Source organism: Phodopus roborovskii, unplaced genomic scaffold (assembly GCF_943737965.1).
Source record: "Phodopus roborovskii unplaced genomic scaffold, PHOROB, whole genome shotgun sequence".
NCBI lineage: Eukaryota > Metazoa > Chordata > Mammalia > Rodentia > Cricetidae > Phodopus > Phodopus roborovskii.
The window spans coordinates 4,209,446-4,225,449 of NW_026126412.1; the positions used below are offsets into that span (position 1 = coordinate 4,209,446).

General features: G+C 36.7%; 1 protein-coding gene across 3 annotated transcripts in view; it reads left to right on the plus strand.

Annotated features, from left to right (window-relative positions):
- Positions 1-16,004, plus strand: part of Fam172a (family with sequence similarity 172 member A) — a 377,012-nt gene that overhangs the window by 40,557 nt on the left and 320,451 nt on the right. For all 3 annotated transcript variants that reach the window (XM_051182789.1, XM_051182788.1, XM_051182790.1), the window contains exons 2-3: positions 5,853-5,954; positions 7,582-7,682. In XM_051182789.1, the coding sequence (XP_051038746.1) occupies positions 5,885-5,954; positions 7,582-7,682 (171 nt within the window). In that variant the 5' untranslated portion in view covers positions 5,853-5,884. The remainder of the gene's footprint in view (positions 1-5,852; positions 5,955-7,581; positions 7,683-16,004) is intronic.

A 16,004-nucleotide genomic window follows, 5' to 3' on the forward strand; every position in this document is an offset into this window, starting at 1 on the left:
TTATTCTATTGGTCTTTAACTTGTTTAGTAAGCGTTACCCCAAGATATTTTATGTTGTTTGTGGCTATTGAAAAGGGTGATGTTTCTTTGATTTCTTTTTCAGCCCCTTTGTCATCTGTATATAGTAGGACTACTGATTTGTTTGAGTTTATCTTGTATCCTGCTAGTTTGCTGAAGGTGTTTATCAGCTGTAGGAGATCCCTGGTAGAGCATTTTGGGTCGCTTATGTAAACCATTATATATCGTCTGCAAATAGTGAAAGTTTGACTTATTCCTTTCCAATTTGTATCCCCTTGATCTCCTTATCTTGTTTTATAGCTTTAGCTAGAATTTTAAGTACAATAATGTAGAGATATGGAGAGGGCAGCCTTGTCTTGTTCCTGATTATAGAGGAATCGCCTGAAGCTTCTCTCCATTCAGTTTGATGTTGGCTGTTGGTTTGCTGTATATTGCTCTTATTATGTTTAGGTATGTTCCTATTATCCCTGATCTCTCCAAGACCTTTATCATGAAAGGGTGTTGAAATTTGTCGAAGGTTTTTTTAGCATCTCGGGAGATGACCATGTGGTTTTTCTTTTTCAGTTTGTTCATATGGTGGATCACGTTGATAGATTTTCGTATGTTAAACCATCCCTGCAACCCAGGGATGAAGCCTACTTGATCATGGTGGATGATTTCTCTGATGTATTCTTGGATTTGATTTGCCAGTATTTCATTGAGTAGTTTTGCATCAATGTTCATGACGGATATTGGTCTGTAGTTTTCTTTCTTAGTTATGTCTTTGTGTGGCTTGAGTACCAGTGTAATTGTGACCTCATAAAAAGAGTTTGGTAATGAACCTTCTCTTTCTATTGGGTGAAACCATTTGAGGAGTGTTGGTATTGCTTTTCCTTGAATTTCTGGTAGAATTCTGCACTGAAGCCATCTGGCACTGGGCTTTTTTTGGTTGGAAGGCTTTTGATGACTGCTTCTATTTCATTAGTGGCTATAGCTCTATTTAAGTTGTTTGTCTGTTCTTGATTTAATTTTGGTAAGTGATAGTTATCCAGAAATCTGTCCATTTCTTTGAATTTTTAATTTTTTTGGAGTACAGGTTTTCACAGTATGCCCTGAGCCTTGTTAGATTTCCTCAGTGTCCATTGTTATGTTCCCCTTTTCATTTCTGATTTTGTTAATTTGCATGTTCTCTCTCTGCTTTTTGGTTAGTTTGGATAAAGGTTTGTCTATTCTGTTCATTTTCTTGAAAAACAAACTCTTTGTTGCATTAATTTTTTTGTATTGTGTTCCTGGTTTCTACTTTATTGATTTCAGCCCTCAAGTTGATTATTTCCTGGCATCTACTCCTCTGGGGTGACTTTGCTTCTTTTTGTTCTAAGACTTTCAGTTGTGCTGTTAATTCTCTATTGTGACTATCCTCTGTTTTCTTCATATGGGCACTTAGTGCAATGAACTTCCTTCGAAACACTGCTTTCAAAGTGTCCCATAAGTTCAGGTATGTTGTGTCCTCATTCTCATTGAATTGTAGGAAGTCCTTAATTTATTTCTTCTTTGACCCAGGTATGGTGCAATTGTGCATTGTTCAATTTCCATGAGTTTGTAGGTTTGTGTTGTTGAATTCCGACTTTAAAGCATGGTGGTCTGATAACATACAGGGGACTATTCCATTTTTTTTTTTTTTTTTTTTTTTTTTTTTTTTTTTTATCTGTTGAGGTTTGTCATATTGCCTAGTATGTGGTCGATTTCAGAGAAGGTTCCATGTGGAGCAGAGAAGAAGGTATATTCTTTTGTGTTTGGATGGAATGTTCTATAGATGTCTGTTAAACCCAATTGAGACATAACTTCTGCATGTTCTTTTGTTTCTTTGTTAAGTTTCTGACTGGTGATCCTGTCTAGTGGTTAGAGTAGGGTGTTGAAGTCTCCCAATGTAAGTGTGTGAGGTTTTATGTTAACTTTGCGTTTCTTTTACTAATGTGGGTACCTTTGTATTTGGGGTATAGATGTTCAGAATGGAGACTTTATGCTGATGGATTTCTTGTGTGAAATATGAAATAACCATCTTCATCTCTTTTGATTGATTTTGGCTTGAAGTCTAACTTGTTAGATATTAGGATAGCCACACCTGCTTGCTTATTGGGTCCATTTGATTGGAAGATCTTCACCCAACCCATTACCCTTTGTCTTTAATGCTTAGATGTATTTCTTGTATGCAGCAGAAGGATGGATTCTGTCTTTGTATCCATTCTGTTAGCCTGTGTCTTTTTATAGGCGAGTTAAGATCATTAATGTTGAGGGAGAGTAAGGAGCATTGATTGTTAATGCTTGTTTGTTTTAGGTTTGTTGTTGTTGTTGGTATTGTGAATATATTTGCCCTGCTATACTGTTAGGTTCTGGCGAAGTGGGATTATCTATTGCCTTTGTCTTTGTGAATGTAGTTACCTTTCTTGCGTTGGAGTTTTCCATCCAGAACTTTCTGTATGGGTAGATTTGTAGATACGTATTATGAAAATCTGGCTTTGTCCTTAAGTATCTTGTTTTCTCCGTCTATAGTGATTGAGAGTTTTGCTGGGCTGGCACCTGTGGACTCCATGGAGAAGTTAGGTGTAATTTTGATAGGTCTGCCTTCATATGTTACCTGGCCTTTTTCCTTTGCTGTTCTTAATATCCTTTTTTTTATTTTGTATGTTAGGTGTTTTGATTATTATGTGTGGTCTTTTTTCTCTGGTCCAGTCTATTTGGTGTTCGGTATGCTTCTTGTAATTTCATGGGCATGTTTTTTCTTCAGATTTGGAAAGTTTTCTTCAATGATTTTGTGGAATATGTTCTGCACTTTTGAGCTGGGCTGTTTCGCCTTCTTCTATGCCTATCTTTCTTAGGTTTGGCCTTTTCAAGGTGTCCCACATTTCCTGGATGTTTTGTGTTAAGGATTTGTTGGATTTAAGATTTTCTTTGGTCGAAGAATCCATTTCCTCTAGTTTATCTTCAGCGCCTGAGATTCTCTCTTCAATTTCTTGTATTCTGTTGGTTATGCTTGTGTCTGTAGTCCTTGACCGTTTGCCCAATTTTTCTATTTCCAGCATTCCTTTAGTTATGTTTTCTTTATTGTTTCTATTTCAGTTATCAAGTCTTGAACCTTTTCCTTCACCCGTTTAATTGTTTTTTCTTGGCTTTCCTTAAGAAATTTTTTTTCCCCTTCCATTTCTTTAAGGGATTTTCTCACATTGTCTTTGAAGGTCTCTATCATTTTTATGAAGACATTTTTAAAGTCATTCTCTTCTACTTCATCTGCTTTTGAGTGTTCAGGTCTAGTTGGTGTAGAGTCCCTAGATTGTGGTGGTGTCTTGCTTGTCTTTATATTGTTAGGTGTTTTCTTGTATTGTCTTCTTCCCATTGCTTCTTTCAGTGGGTGCAGGTGGGGTCTCTGTCTTATGCTACTCCTCCTGTGGGCTTAGGTGGGTCAGAAGTTTGATGTCTGTAGTTCTGGGTGGTCCAAGCTGTCTAGGAAGTCTCTCCTCAGACAGGGCCCTGGTGTTGGAGGTCAAAGATCAGGCTCCAGCAGAGTCCCGGAGATGGGGGTCAAAGATCCAGCAGGCAGGGACTCAGAATGGTCCTGAGGGGATAGGCAGCCGGTCTCTGGCTGGGGTCTGGAACTCTATCAGAGGACAGGTGGTGGGGATCAGAGATCAGCCAGGCAGGGATTAAATGTGGTCCAGTGGGGGTAGGTGAGTCTAGTGTGCTTGGAGAAGCCCCTGGAAGTTCCCTGAAGGTGTCAGGATTGTTGGATCCACCCTCTGTTCCAGTGCTCAACCAGAACAGTGGGACAGTAGGCAGGGTATGGCACAGGGTTGGGGGAGGGCAGGATCTTTCTGGGTGTGTTTGTATCTCTTGGGTAGTTTAGCGAGATTTGTAGCCAATCCAGGGAGTTCCCAAGGAAGGGTGTTTGGAGGATTCAACCCGAACTGGTCCCAGACTCACCTCCCACAGAGGCCTGGCGATGGGGGTCAAAGATCCTGCAGGCAGGTCCTGCCAGGATCAGAGCGGTTTATTTTTTAGTTTATTGTTGTTTTTGTTATTTTTTTCCTACAGTGGATTCTTGGGTCTTTTGAATGCTGGGCAAGTGTTGTACCATTGTGTTGTTTATCTCGCCCTCAGGGTTTTCACAACTTTTACTGATTACTGTGCAGCCTGGGTTGGCCTTGAACTTATGATGCCTCAAACTTCTGAAGCAGTGTGCCCAGAAACAACATACCATTAAACACTCTGTTGGCAAAATATTTTGGGGTTGGAGCAAGGAAAATACAAAATAAACATGGTCTGCCTGGTAACAATAAGAAAGTAAGAAGATGAAATCATATCAAAAGGGCATAGGAGACAACCAAAAGAGCATATTTTTTTTTTAAAAAAAAAAAAACCAAAATGAATATTGTAGTGTTAGATTGCTACTTAGAGTATATAATCAACCATCCATGGATCCTTTGAGAACTGTGCTGGAGTAGTTGTGAAAAGGAGAAAGTGAGGTCTTTCATGAAGAAGGATGAGCAGAGATGTGTGCCAGTGTAGAAGGATGAGCAGAGATGTGTGCCAGTGTAGAAGGATGAACAGAGATGTGTGCCAGTGTAGAAGCGTGAGCAGAGATGTGTACCAGTGTAGAAGCGTGAGCAGAGATGTGTACCAGTGATCTTTACTTCAGGAGATAGAACATGACTCCTTTGCGTTCACCTGAAAGTTGGTGAGACTCAGTCACTTCTAAAGACAGGCCATGTAAAGGCAAAAACAGACACTGTAGTGGAGAAGCCTGCCAAACACGGCCTCATCCAGCTGATGTTCTCCTTGATCTGTGTAAGAACTGTTGTCATCTCTGTGATGTTCCTTCACAAAACTGTGACACCACAGGAAGCAGACAGAAATGATCTTTTAAGAGAAAATATTAGATATGTTCAAATCAAAGGTAGTTCTGACAAAATACTAGAACAGTTTTTGTGCAGTGTTCCAGGTGGACAGATGAACTGTGGTGATGTAACTTGTTGTCATTAGGGGAAATCGGGCTAAGGGGAGACAGGCATTCTGTACCATCTTTCAACTTTTCCATCAATATCAAGTTAATCCAGAAACAAAGTTTAAATTTTTGTTTACTTAAGAAAGCAGCTTCTTGGCCTTTTTGTTGTTGTTGTTATTTGTTTGTTTTAAGGCAAAGTTTCCCTGAGTAGTCGTGCCTGGCTTGGAACTCACATGTCAGGCTAGCTTCCAACTCCCTAGTGCCTCCCTAGTGCTGGTATTAAAGTTGTGCACCAGTACACCTGCATGGCCACCTTTCTTGATCTGTGAAATTCATTATTGTGAAGAATATAAACTATGTTAGTATCAACCAGACGTTTCTAGTCAACATGTCTCATTTTAATATATCTCATAAAATGGATTAATATATAATGATATCAGCTTTGCATTTACAATGAGTTCTAGTCACAAACCATAGCTCATTTATATGTAAAATTTAATGGTCTTTGAAATGCCACATTGCTAAACTTGAAAACTGTAGACTAAGGTTAATGAGGTACAAACAAATAGCTATTCTGAAGGGGGGAAGTTAACCACTTAGATTATTTTGAGAATCCAAGTTGTGATTTACATGGGGGATTATGATTTGGAAAGTTCTTGTGTTGATACTGTGTTGATCAAAGTACAGCATTTTTGGAACTTAAATTTTAATAGCACTACTAGTTAGAACAACAACTAAAATTAATCTACTAGACTAAAGGAATACTTTAAAGCAATTGAAAGTGAAGTCTTCACTTGTATTCTCTATGAATGATGAATCTGAGTGAGTTTTTCATCAGTTCCCATTACTTCTTTTCTAGATTTGCTGTCTAGGATTGATTTGGATGAACTCATGAGGAAGGACGAACCACCTCTTGATTTCCCTGATACGCTGGAAGGATTTGAATATGCTTTTAATGAAAGTAAGCGCTATACATTATACATGGTGTTTATAGAATCATAGGAAACACATTAATTATTCTCTAATATCTAACTAGAATATTTTTTTAGGATTTTGGGGAGATAATGACCTATCTTTGCCTAGTGAAGTCCTTTACTCCGGTGAAAGAATCAGGGAACACTTTTCTGTAGTTGACAAGTAACATAAATTAATAGACATAAATTTGACTTAGTTTATACATTTCAACTGGAAACTCCTAATTGAATTACATAGAAAGGTACATCTTTAACTTGTTGTTTCAGATGACTGCAGTCATTATGTGTGACAATATTTTAAAGAAGAGTACCCAGTGTTCTGTCATTTTTCAGGAAAATACTTATTTAAAATCTTTGTAAGTTTGGGATTAAAACACCTTTATACCTGAGTTGTTGGAAAAGACATCATACCCCAAATATTGTATTTGAAGGCCTTTGCAGTTATGGACAGGTAGCATGAAGTTGTCATTTCCGTCTGTTGCACTATAGCTCTATATTGGTGTTCATTCATTATTGTGTTAATGTGTCCCCTTAGGATGTCCTCATTACACTTAGTGGTGTAGGGACTTCTTCTGCCCTTGTGTACTTGAATACCCAATGAGTTTCAAGAGAAGATGGTAAAATCTTTGATCACTTTTCAGATAGGATGATTTTTTAAATCAAGAATGTTTTATGACAAAACATCTATCAATAGTGATATTTTGTTTCCTGTTGGTTTGTGTGCTGTTTTTCTTCCTGTTGAAAGCAAGGGGGAAGATGGTCCATCTTTTTTCATTGTAAATAGGCTGATGATTAAAACTTTTAGTGAATAGAGACTAATGTTTTTCATGAGGAGAGGTTTTGTTTTTTTTTTTTTTGTTTTTTTGTTTTGTTTTTGTAGAACACTATGATCTAGATGGTTGATAGTAAACATGGGGCATGTTCCATGAAGACTATCTCACAGCACTATATAGTTCTGTAACACAAAGATTGGGAACGTTATGACCAAATACTTACTAGTGTGTGGAGTCCTCTGTACCTCATTTAAACCTTACTTGCTCTGGGTCTTCCAGTCCAGTCCAGTGAGAGAGAAATGTAGATAGAGGGATAGTCAGCACATCCCAGGCTCTCCCTGCTTTATTTGTTGCAGCTTGACTGCAGGTCCTGGAACTGTTAATACAGCATATTAATCTTTGTCAGGGAAGCCTTGTGATTTGAGTGAGTCTCCTGTTAGCTTTCCTTCTCTTTTTCAGTCTCCGTTGATAGCTACAAAACTGTTACTCTGCATCCCATTCTACCCTCTAGTTAACCCTACAGTGCATTCTTATGACCCCACATCATTCTATACCACATGTCCATATGCATCACAGATGGCAGCTGTACATCACTCACTTCCTTTGACTCTTGTCTCACTTTGTGAAAAATTGCTTAGATTTTCAATGTTCATACTCCCAGATAGACTCTAAACTTCTTTAAGAATGGGGCCATGCTTAACGCTATTATCTGGTAGCAGTTTTTATCCATAGTGGCCTTCAGTAGTGTCAGTTTGCTTTAAAATAAGACATTATTTATTGTAAGTCACATATTATCTAAAATATATTCTAAATCATTGGAATATTGCTTGTTGTCTTTTAGAGGGGCAGTTAAGACACATAAAAACCGGGGAACCGTTTGTTTTTAACTACCGAGAAGACTTACACAGGTGGAACCAGAAAAGATACGAGGCTCTGGGAGAGGTATGTAAAGGGTTTGCATTTTCCAATTTGAAGGCTGAGGTACGCCATAAATACTGTTTTACTCAACTTTCCAATTTGAAGTATCAGAAGTAATGGTTCGGAAGGTGCCACAGTTCACATACTTCTTTCATGAAAAGCAACTTTTAAAATGCATTTTCTTCTTTGTATTTGGTAATTTTCAGTCATTTTTCTAGAAGCATCTCTTAATTTGAAGGCTGATTTTATACTAACATAGCCTTCATATGACTTTGGTATTCTAGTAAGCCATTTACATGGACAAACAAATTCACACCAAAATTTACCCTTTTTTGGGGGGAATTATTTTTAAAAGGTTCAATCTTCTACTGTGCCAGGAAAATGAGCATTACTTTTAAGTCTTTATTGATATGATCATTGTTATTAGGATAGTTGATTGGATCTCTCTTCTTTCCCTTTGGCTTGATAACATATTTGGCCTAAAACTGTGTGTCTTACATGGTCTCGCAAGAAGAAACTTTAAAAAGTGCCATTTGTCATTTTGGTGAATGTTTATCAGAGCTAAGTATTTCACTCATTCAGTATATTTTTAGTAAAAGGTATATAGACACATTTGTTTAATATGGTACCTATACAACCATTTTTCCCCCTTAAAAATCAGGATTTCTTTATTTACAATGGTCTTTTAATAAAGTAGTCAAAAAAATTCTTTGGTTAAAAAAACAAAGAGGACATTTTATAACAGGAACAAATGAAATATGATGAGACAATTTTCCTTTGGTCTTTTGCATTTCTGCATGTCTGAGGAAAAGTTTTGACTTTGTGTTCTATAATCTTTTTATAGGGACATTAAGTTATGTTCTCACAGGCTTTAAGGGTGCAGGGGTTTGTGGCCCTTTCCAAGGCATTGGGCAGATTTGTGTCCTAGTCAAGATAATAAAGACATTCTCACCTCTGTCTTTAATGTGGCCGTGATGGCAGGCTTACTCGTGGACTTCTCTGAGACCAGATTTGCTCAACTTGGGTTTCCTTAGCTGATGCAATTAGCGTGTGTTCACTGTTCACTTGCACATGCCCATCTTACATCTAGGGCAACTGAGAGAGATGGACATGGTTATCTGAAGCTGGCTTGCCTGTCTTCTGACCTAATAATCTGGTCCCTATGGCAGCAGCCCTAAGAATGTGCAGGCCAACCTGCCATTTTGGGACAACGTAATCTCAGGTTAAACAGCAGTTCCTCCCTCCCCACTAGTTTATTAAAATTTTTTAATTTTGAGTTAATATAATTGCAACATTTCCCCATTTTCTTTTTTCCTTTCAAACCCTCTTATGTGTCTTCTCTTGCTCTTTTTCAAATTTATGGTCTCTTTTCCTTTAATTGATTTTATATATATTCTTGAATATCCTTTAATATTAGTAACTTAAATGCACTTAGGGACCAGAATAATTTCTGCTTACATTGAAGTGCTTGCCCATTTCCACTTGAATTATATACTACCAACTTATGGTGTTTTCATTATGTAATAGCCAGGCAGTAATAGTCTTAGAGAAGTGTGTGTGTGTGTGTGTGTGTGTGTGTGTGTGTGTGTTCGTGTTCTTTCGAGATGATGTAGATCTTACTGTGTAATTCAGGTTCACCTCAAACGCACAGTGTAGCCCAGGTTGGTCTTGAACTTGGAATTATCCTCCTCAGCTTCAACCTCCCTAGTACTTGCATAACAATTGTGCCTTACCAAACTTAGCAGGGATATGTATTTTTTTTTTTTTTTAACCTTCTGGTTTCTTTTGCTCAAAACTGTGTCCTTCATCTATGTCAAATCAGCAGGTGAATGTGCTTGCTGCCCATCCGGATGGTGAGTCTGATCCTCAGAACCACATGGAGGGATGAGATAGTGACATCCTTCAAGTTTCCTGTGAGTGCTACACACTCTTGCAGCACACTCACTTCCCCCTTCTAAATAAACAAATAAAAAATACAAGTAGATGTAAGGCAAAATGCCACCATTATAGCTTCTTTTCTCATAATGGTCACAGGACTCAAAGCGTTCATTTTTAATTCATTTCTTTTAGATTTTTTTTTGAAATTAAAGAATTTGTTTTGTTTCTTCTTTTCCCTCTCTCTACCTTTTCCCATATATTTCCCCCTAATTCTTCCCCAAATTCATGGCCCCCATTTCTTCTATTGTTGTTACATTTATATACATATATATCCCCAAATATGTGAAGACTGGCTAACATGTAAGATTTCTTAAATCAGTATTTTCTTAAGCCAGTGTTTTGTAGCTCAACAAATCCCTGGGTTTCACATACCAATACATTTTATTTGCTAGTATGTTGACTGAAAACAGACAGAACTTGCTTACATAGAATTCAGTGTAATAGAAAGCCTGGAATGGGAAAGGGAAAGTTTTCTCATTACAGGTTATGTTCCATGCCCCCTTGCCTTTGGCTTCATGTTTGGAATACTTGTTTCATTGATAATTTGCTATAGAAGATTACTAACTCAATTCCATTTCCTGCATTTAAGTAATGAATTGTAAAAGGTCTCCTTTATATCAACAGTGACACAGTTGTCACTGTAGTAAATGAGTTGTTTGGACTAATTGTAGAATCCAGTGTATCTGTACACCAACTTTTCACTAATTAATTCTTTTCTGAGTCAGCCTTCAAATTCATTCTAATCAACTTACTTCTTCATTCAGACCTTGTTTTCGTATCTTAAGTTGTTTTGAGAAATTATTCTTCCTTTACCACAGACTCATTTGTTATATCTTCTTGGACTGTCTTCACTGCCCTTATATTTGAGTCTCTCTTCCCTTTCATGATTTCCATCTGATTCTTCCTTTCCTCTTCTCCTGTTTTATGTAAAAATGAACTAAGGACACTTTAAGATCAATGCTGTTCAGCACAATTAAATAGAAATAAAAATTAAACCATCAAGAGAGTTGTGCTGGTGACATGATTCCTGTGACTGTGACTAACTGTGGGAGGAGAGAGCTGACTCTTCCAAGTACTTCCTCCTATAGTACTTACCAGTCATCACTTTATTTATTTTGATCAATTAATTTAAGATTAAATTGTATGTATTTGGTTGTTTTGCGAATATGGATATATATGTACTATGTGCATATAGTGCCTGTAGAGGCCTGCAGAAGACTTTAGATTATTTTGAACTGGATTTCCAGACAGTTGCTAAGTACCAAGTGAGTACTAGAAACTGAACCTGGGTCCTATGGTGATATTTTATTTGTGCTATAAAAAAAATAAAGCTTCCCTGAAGACCAGAGTGCAGAGCTAAACCACTAGTTAGCCACAGAGGCCAGGCAGTGGTGGTACACACCTTTAATCCCAGCACTAGGGAGGTGGAGACAGGACTGATATAACTGGGCAGAAAAAGGAATATAAGGCGGAGGAGACAGGAGCTCAAAGCAGTCAGAGCATCACCCTTTTGGTTTGAGCATTGGTAGAGGTAAGAATTCTAGTGGCTGGCTGCTCTGCTTCTCTGGTCCTTCAGCTTTCACCCCTGAATAGCTGACTCTGAGATTTTATTATTAAGACCAATTAGAATTCATGCTACATCTGGTGCCCAACTTTTGGGGTACGAACTCTCAAGAAACCTGGAGCTACATGCAGCTGTACTAGCTAGGTTTTCCTTCTCTCCTGTTGGGCTTTCCCTGGACCTCCTTCTTGAACTGCTGCCAAACTAGTTAGCTGCCTTGAAATCCAGTCAGATTTTTACTGTTCTATGCAGCAGCAGCAGTCAGCCTCACATCTTCATCATCATTGTTGGCAGATTCATCGAGAAAATTGGAAATTCTTAAAGGGAGGAATTACTTAAAAGAGTTTTTTGTTTTTTGTTTTTTGTTTTTTTCCATGTTAAATAATGGGAAACAATTGCAATAGAGACATTTTGGTCTCTTTATAATTATGCAATGTATGATCTAAAAAATGGAAAAATTAAATGAAGAGATAATCAACTTAACCAGGTTTGGTAGAGTATTAATTATCATTTTCATAGTCCTTGTTGTTGTTTTGATAGTTCTTGGTTTATCTTTAAAAAATTTTTAGCTATGAGCTATGCCAACATACAGGGCTTAGAAAAACCTAATAAAACAAATGGATATAGATATTCAAGGCCAGACAGAGAAATTTAAAGGAGAACCAATTTCAGCATTGCATTGTAAGTTTAGAGAGAAACAGCCTAAGGTTTTCAAGCAACCAACCTTAATATATTCAGTAATCTTACAGGAATTGCTGAATGATAGAGGCTCTGTAAGAGCTGATTGGACTCCTGTAGCAATGTTAGATTTAAGGAGATATAAGGAAGCAATAGTCTCCTATGGCATGCATTCTCCATTTATGAAGAAGATGTTAAACTCATGATCAACTTGTAATAGAATTATTCCAAAAGACTTGTGAGCCTAGTTCTCAATTGCAATGAAGGACCTGGTGGAAAGAAAAGGCCAAGACCATTGAACAATAGAGTAGAGCTAGAGGTATGGAAATCTCCCAAGGTCCACTTCCTGGAGAAGGAGATTATGCTAATATAGAAGGCAATCCCTATATGATGGCCACATCCTGGCTTTATGCCATGCAACAGCTTTGAGTGCTTGGGACAGAATTGTAGAAGTAGGAAAGAGGATTGTGTCATACAGGGCCCAAAAGAAACCTTCACTGATTTCTTACTAAAATTGACATCAGTAGGAAATAGAATGATGCCAAATTCAGAAGCTAGACAAATAATAATTGAATCTCTGAGTTTTGAAAATGCTAATTCTCAATGCAAAAGGATAATTAGATCTTTAAAGGCAAGATCAGCACCCTTGGAGGAATGGATCAATATTTAATCTCATGACCATGATAATGCATGGGTATGAGAGGTGATTTCCAGAGTTTTGAAGAAAAATCAAAATGCCAAGTGTTTCAATTTTGGCAAACAAGGTCACTTAAAAAGGATGTAAACAGGGTGTTTTTAGACACAGTGTTTTTTTCTAAGCATATTTCTGGATTATGCAGAAGGTGTGGCAAAGGCAGGCATTAAACTAATGAAAGTAGATCAAGAAGGGATATTCAAAGTAACCCTTTGCCATCAGGAAACTCCTTGGAGGTCCTTTTGCCAAATTTAGTTCAGTCATTTCCTGTCACCTTGAAAACTCCTTTCCAGAGCAATTAAAGAACCTAATTTCTATGGATGATAGAAGAGCTTTAGAAGATAAAACAAATTTCAGGAAAAACCATAAAGTGAATATTTTGTCAAGGTTTTATAAATGAATAAAGACCAAAATTAAAAATATGAATAAATGATGTTATCATTGAAGGTCTGGTAGACAAGGTGTGTATCTAACAATAATTGCACTAGAATTTTGGCATCCAAATTGGTGTCCTCAGGAGGTAATTGTTTAGTCTTTTAGTGATTAGAACTTTATCTCAGGTAAAACCGAGCATAAGATGGGTCAAATGTATAGGGCTAGAAAGACAGAGAAGAAAATTAAAGTCATATGTGGCTAACATAGGAATGAATTTGTGGGGACATGATTTGCAACACCAGTGGAATACTCAGATTAACATTTCCCCAATCTGATAAACAAGCCATAAATTAACATATGTTTCTGGGAAAAATATTAGAGGGTATTATAAAGAACAGTCACCAACTATTCAGGTTGTATAAGAATGGGACACCAAAGGCACCAACAGCCCTACCTTTAAAAGGTTGATGGACAAACCTGTATGGGTTGCACACTGGCCTTTAACAACAGAGAAACTGCAGGCTTTATAAGAACTGGTACAGGAGCAATAAACTGTTCAGCATATTGAAGAATCAACCAATCCTTGGAATTCTCCTATATTTGTTATTAAAAAGGAATCAGGAAAATGGAGACTGTTAGTAAGCTAAAACAGCCAGTGGGCGCTTTACAGTCTGGAATGCCTTTGCCTTTTCTATGGCCTTTTATAGTTATTGATTTTAAAGGTTACGTCTTCACAATAGCTTTACAAGAACAAGAGAAAAATTTGTCTTCACAGTGCCTACTGATAATTCTCAGCCTGATAAGCGATATCTATGGAAGGTTCTTTCACAGGGAATGTTAAAAAGCCCCCCATCCAGTGCCAATATTTTGTACCGCAGTTGTTGAAAATGATACATAAAAAATTTCCTCAACATGTAGTTTACCATTAGATGGGTGACATCTTACTAGCTGATTCAAATGTAAATACTTTACAAAAAATGTTTGAAGCAGTAAAGAAAATTTTGCCTTGCTGGGGATTACAAATTGCTCCTGAAACAAATATGGAGCTTCTATTAATTATTTAGTAGGGATGATAGTTTATGAAGCACATGGTTGTTTAATTTAAACTAACTTTAAAACTAACAAATGCTTTTTATTTGATTAGACATAACTTGCAAAAGACATAACCTCTCTAAAATTAGGGTTAGGGAAGGGTTTTGTTTTTGTCTTTTCAGGAGAATAGAGGTATCCAGCTAAAGAATCTGAAGATCACTGGACAAATGAAACATCTGAAGGAAAAGGACAAATCATCCAGAAAATAATAATAATAATAATAATAATAATGATGATGATGATGATGATGATGATGATGTCTCGAGAAAAAGAGTAAATTGGTCTATTGGTATATTGCATTTCCAACAGGATAAAATTTATAAATCTTCCCAAATGTTTGTTTCTGCTTTTCTCTACAGACCTATAAAACAAATGGTCTTTTTGTCAGTCCTAGTCCAATTAAAGATTAAAGCTGGCTTTGGAGTTGGAGTGTGGCTCTCTCCTTCTCTAAACCCAAGCATGTTTGTTAAAGTAAAATCTAAAATCTCTGATGTCAAAAGAGCTACCCGATGGGACAGAAGAAAAGCAAAAATTAAGAAACTATTGTATTGCCACTGATCTCATAATCCTTTGGATTTATTTTTTGTCTTTGAAGCTTTTCTTAAGGTATAAATATTGTGTCAAAATTTATAAGATTAATATGTAGATTATTTAATCTACTTCTAAACCAAAAAAGCAACTACTAGTTTTAAATAGTTTACATTGGCTTAAATTTTTGTATGTTGACAAAATTGAGATTATTTTTTGTTAAAATATACTATGCATACATTTCTGATCTTGTTCAAGGTATTGTACTTAAATACCTCATTTAACAATAATGCAAATTTCTAGTCCTTGAAAGCTATTATTACCAACTATTTGGGATAATAAGGAAATTCAGGTTAGTAATTAGTCATCTATTACAATTGAACTTGTAGTTGTATTAGATATGTTTTCAAGGTCCAACAGAGATATACTTTAGATAGTAAAGTCATCTTCACATACTTCAGAGATCTACAATATGCCATTTAAGATGTTAATAACATAGGTGGGGTTTTTAAAATTGTTTTTTTTTTGTTCGTTTTTGTTTTTTAAATTTATGACAATGAGACATGTTTGCTTCTGGCAGCACCAATTTACTTCAGAGGAGATGATGGGCATTGAAGAAACTCCACTTGCAATTTACTTTCTTTGTGGTAAAAGGAAGCCATTGGGCAAGAAAGTGCCCTTGCCTTGACTGCTGAGAGGATGCTGTCCTAATTGGACAAGTAGGACACAAAAAGTGACTGCCAAACCTTGTCAATACAAGGTGGGTCAGTCTTTCAAAAATCCTGCTTCATGGAAAAGAAGTCTGCCACATATTCTTGGCCTTTAGGCTGAAAGTGGATGCCCCAATGTTGCAGAAGAACCTTGGGTGACATTTCTTGTAGTTCTCTGATGGAGTTGAAGACTTAAAGTTATAGTTAACAGTTTTCCTCAATACCAGATTCAGAAAAAAATTCTCTAAACATGTGTAATGTGAATAAGGTTGAGAAACATTAAAAGATAGTTTTGGTAAACAAATTATGATAGAAAGTGAAATAGGTACAAACTCTTAGACTTAAGGATACTAGGATAGGATAGATAAAGGTGTATTTTCTCTGAATCTTGTCAATTGCTAATGGACTAGACATTGTTCATATATTTATTGCCTGTATATAGTATATATAGATATTGTACTTATTGTGAATAGTTTTCTTATAACTTTATTTTTATTTTAGACAAAAAAAAAAAAAAAGAGAAAACACGATAATATTTTGTTTACACTATAACAATAAGGCTTGCCTGAAAGTTAGAGTGCAGAGCTAAGCCACTAGTTAGCTATAGAGGTCAGGCAGTGGTGGCATACTAACTAGGGAAGTGAAGACAGAGTGACATGGCTGGGCAGAGAGAGGATATAAGGCGGAAGGAAAGAGGAACTCAAGCAGTCTTAGGATTTGTAGAGGTGGATACATTCTGAAGATTCATTCTGAGGATTTGTAGAGACGGG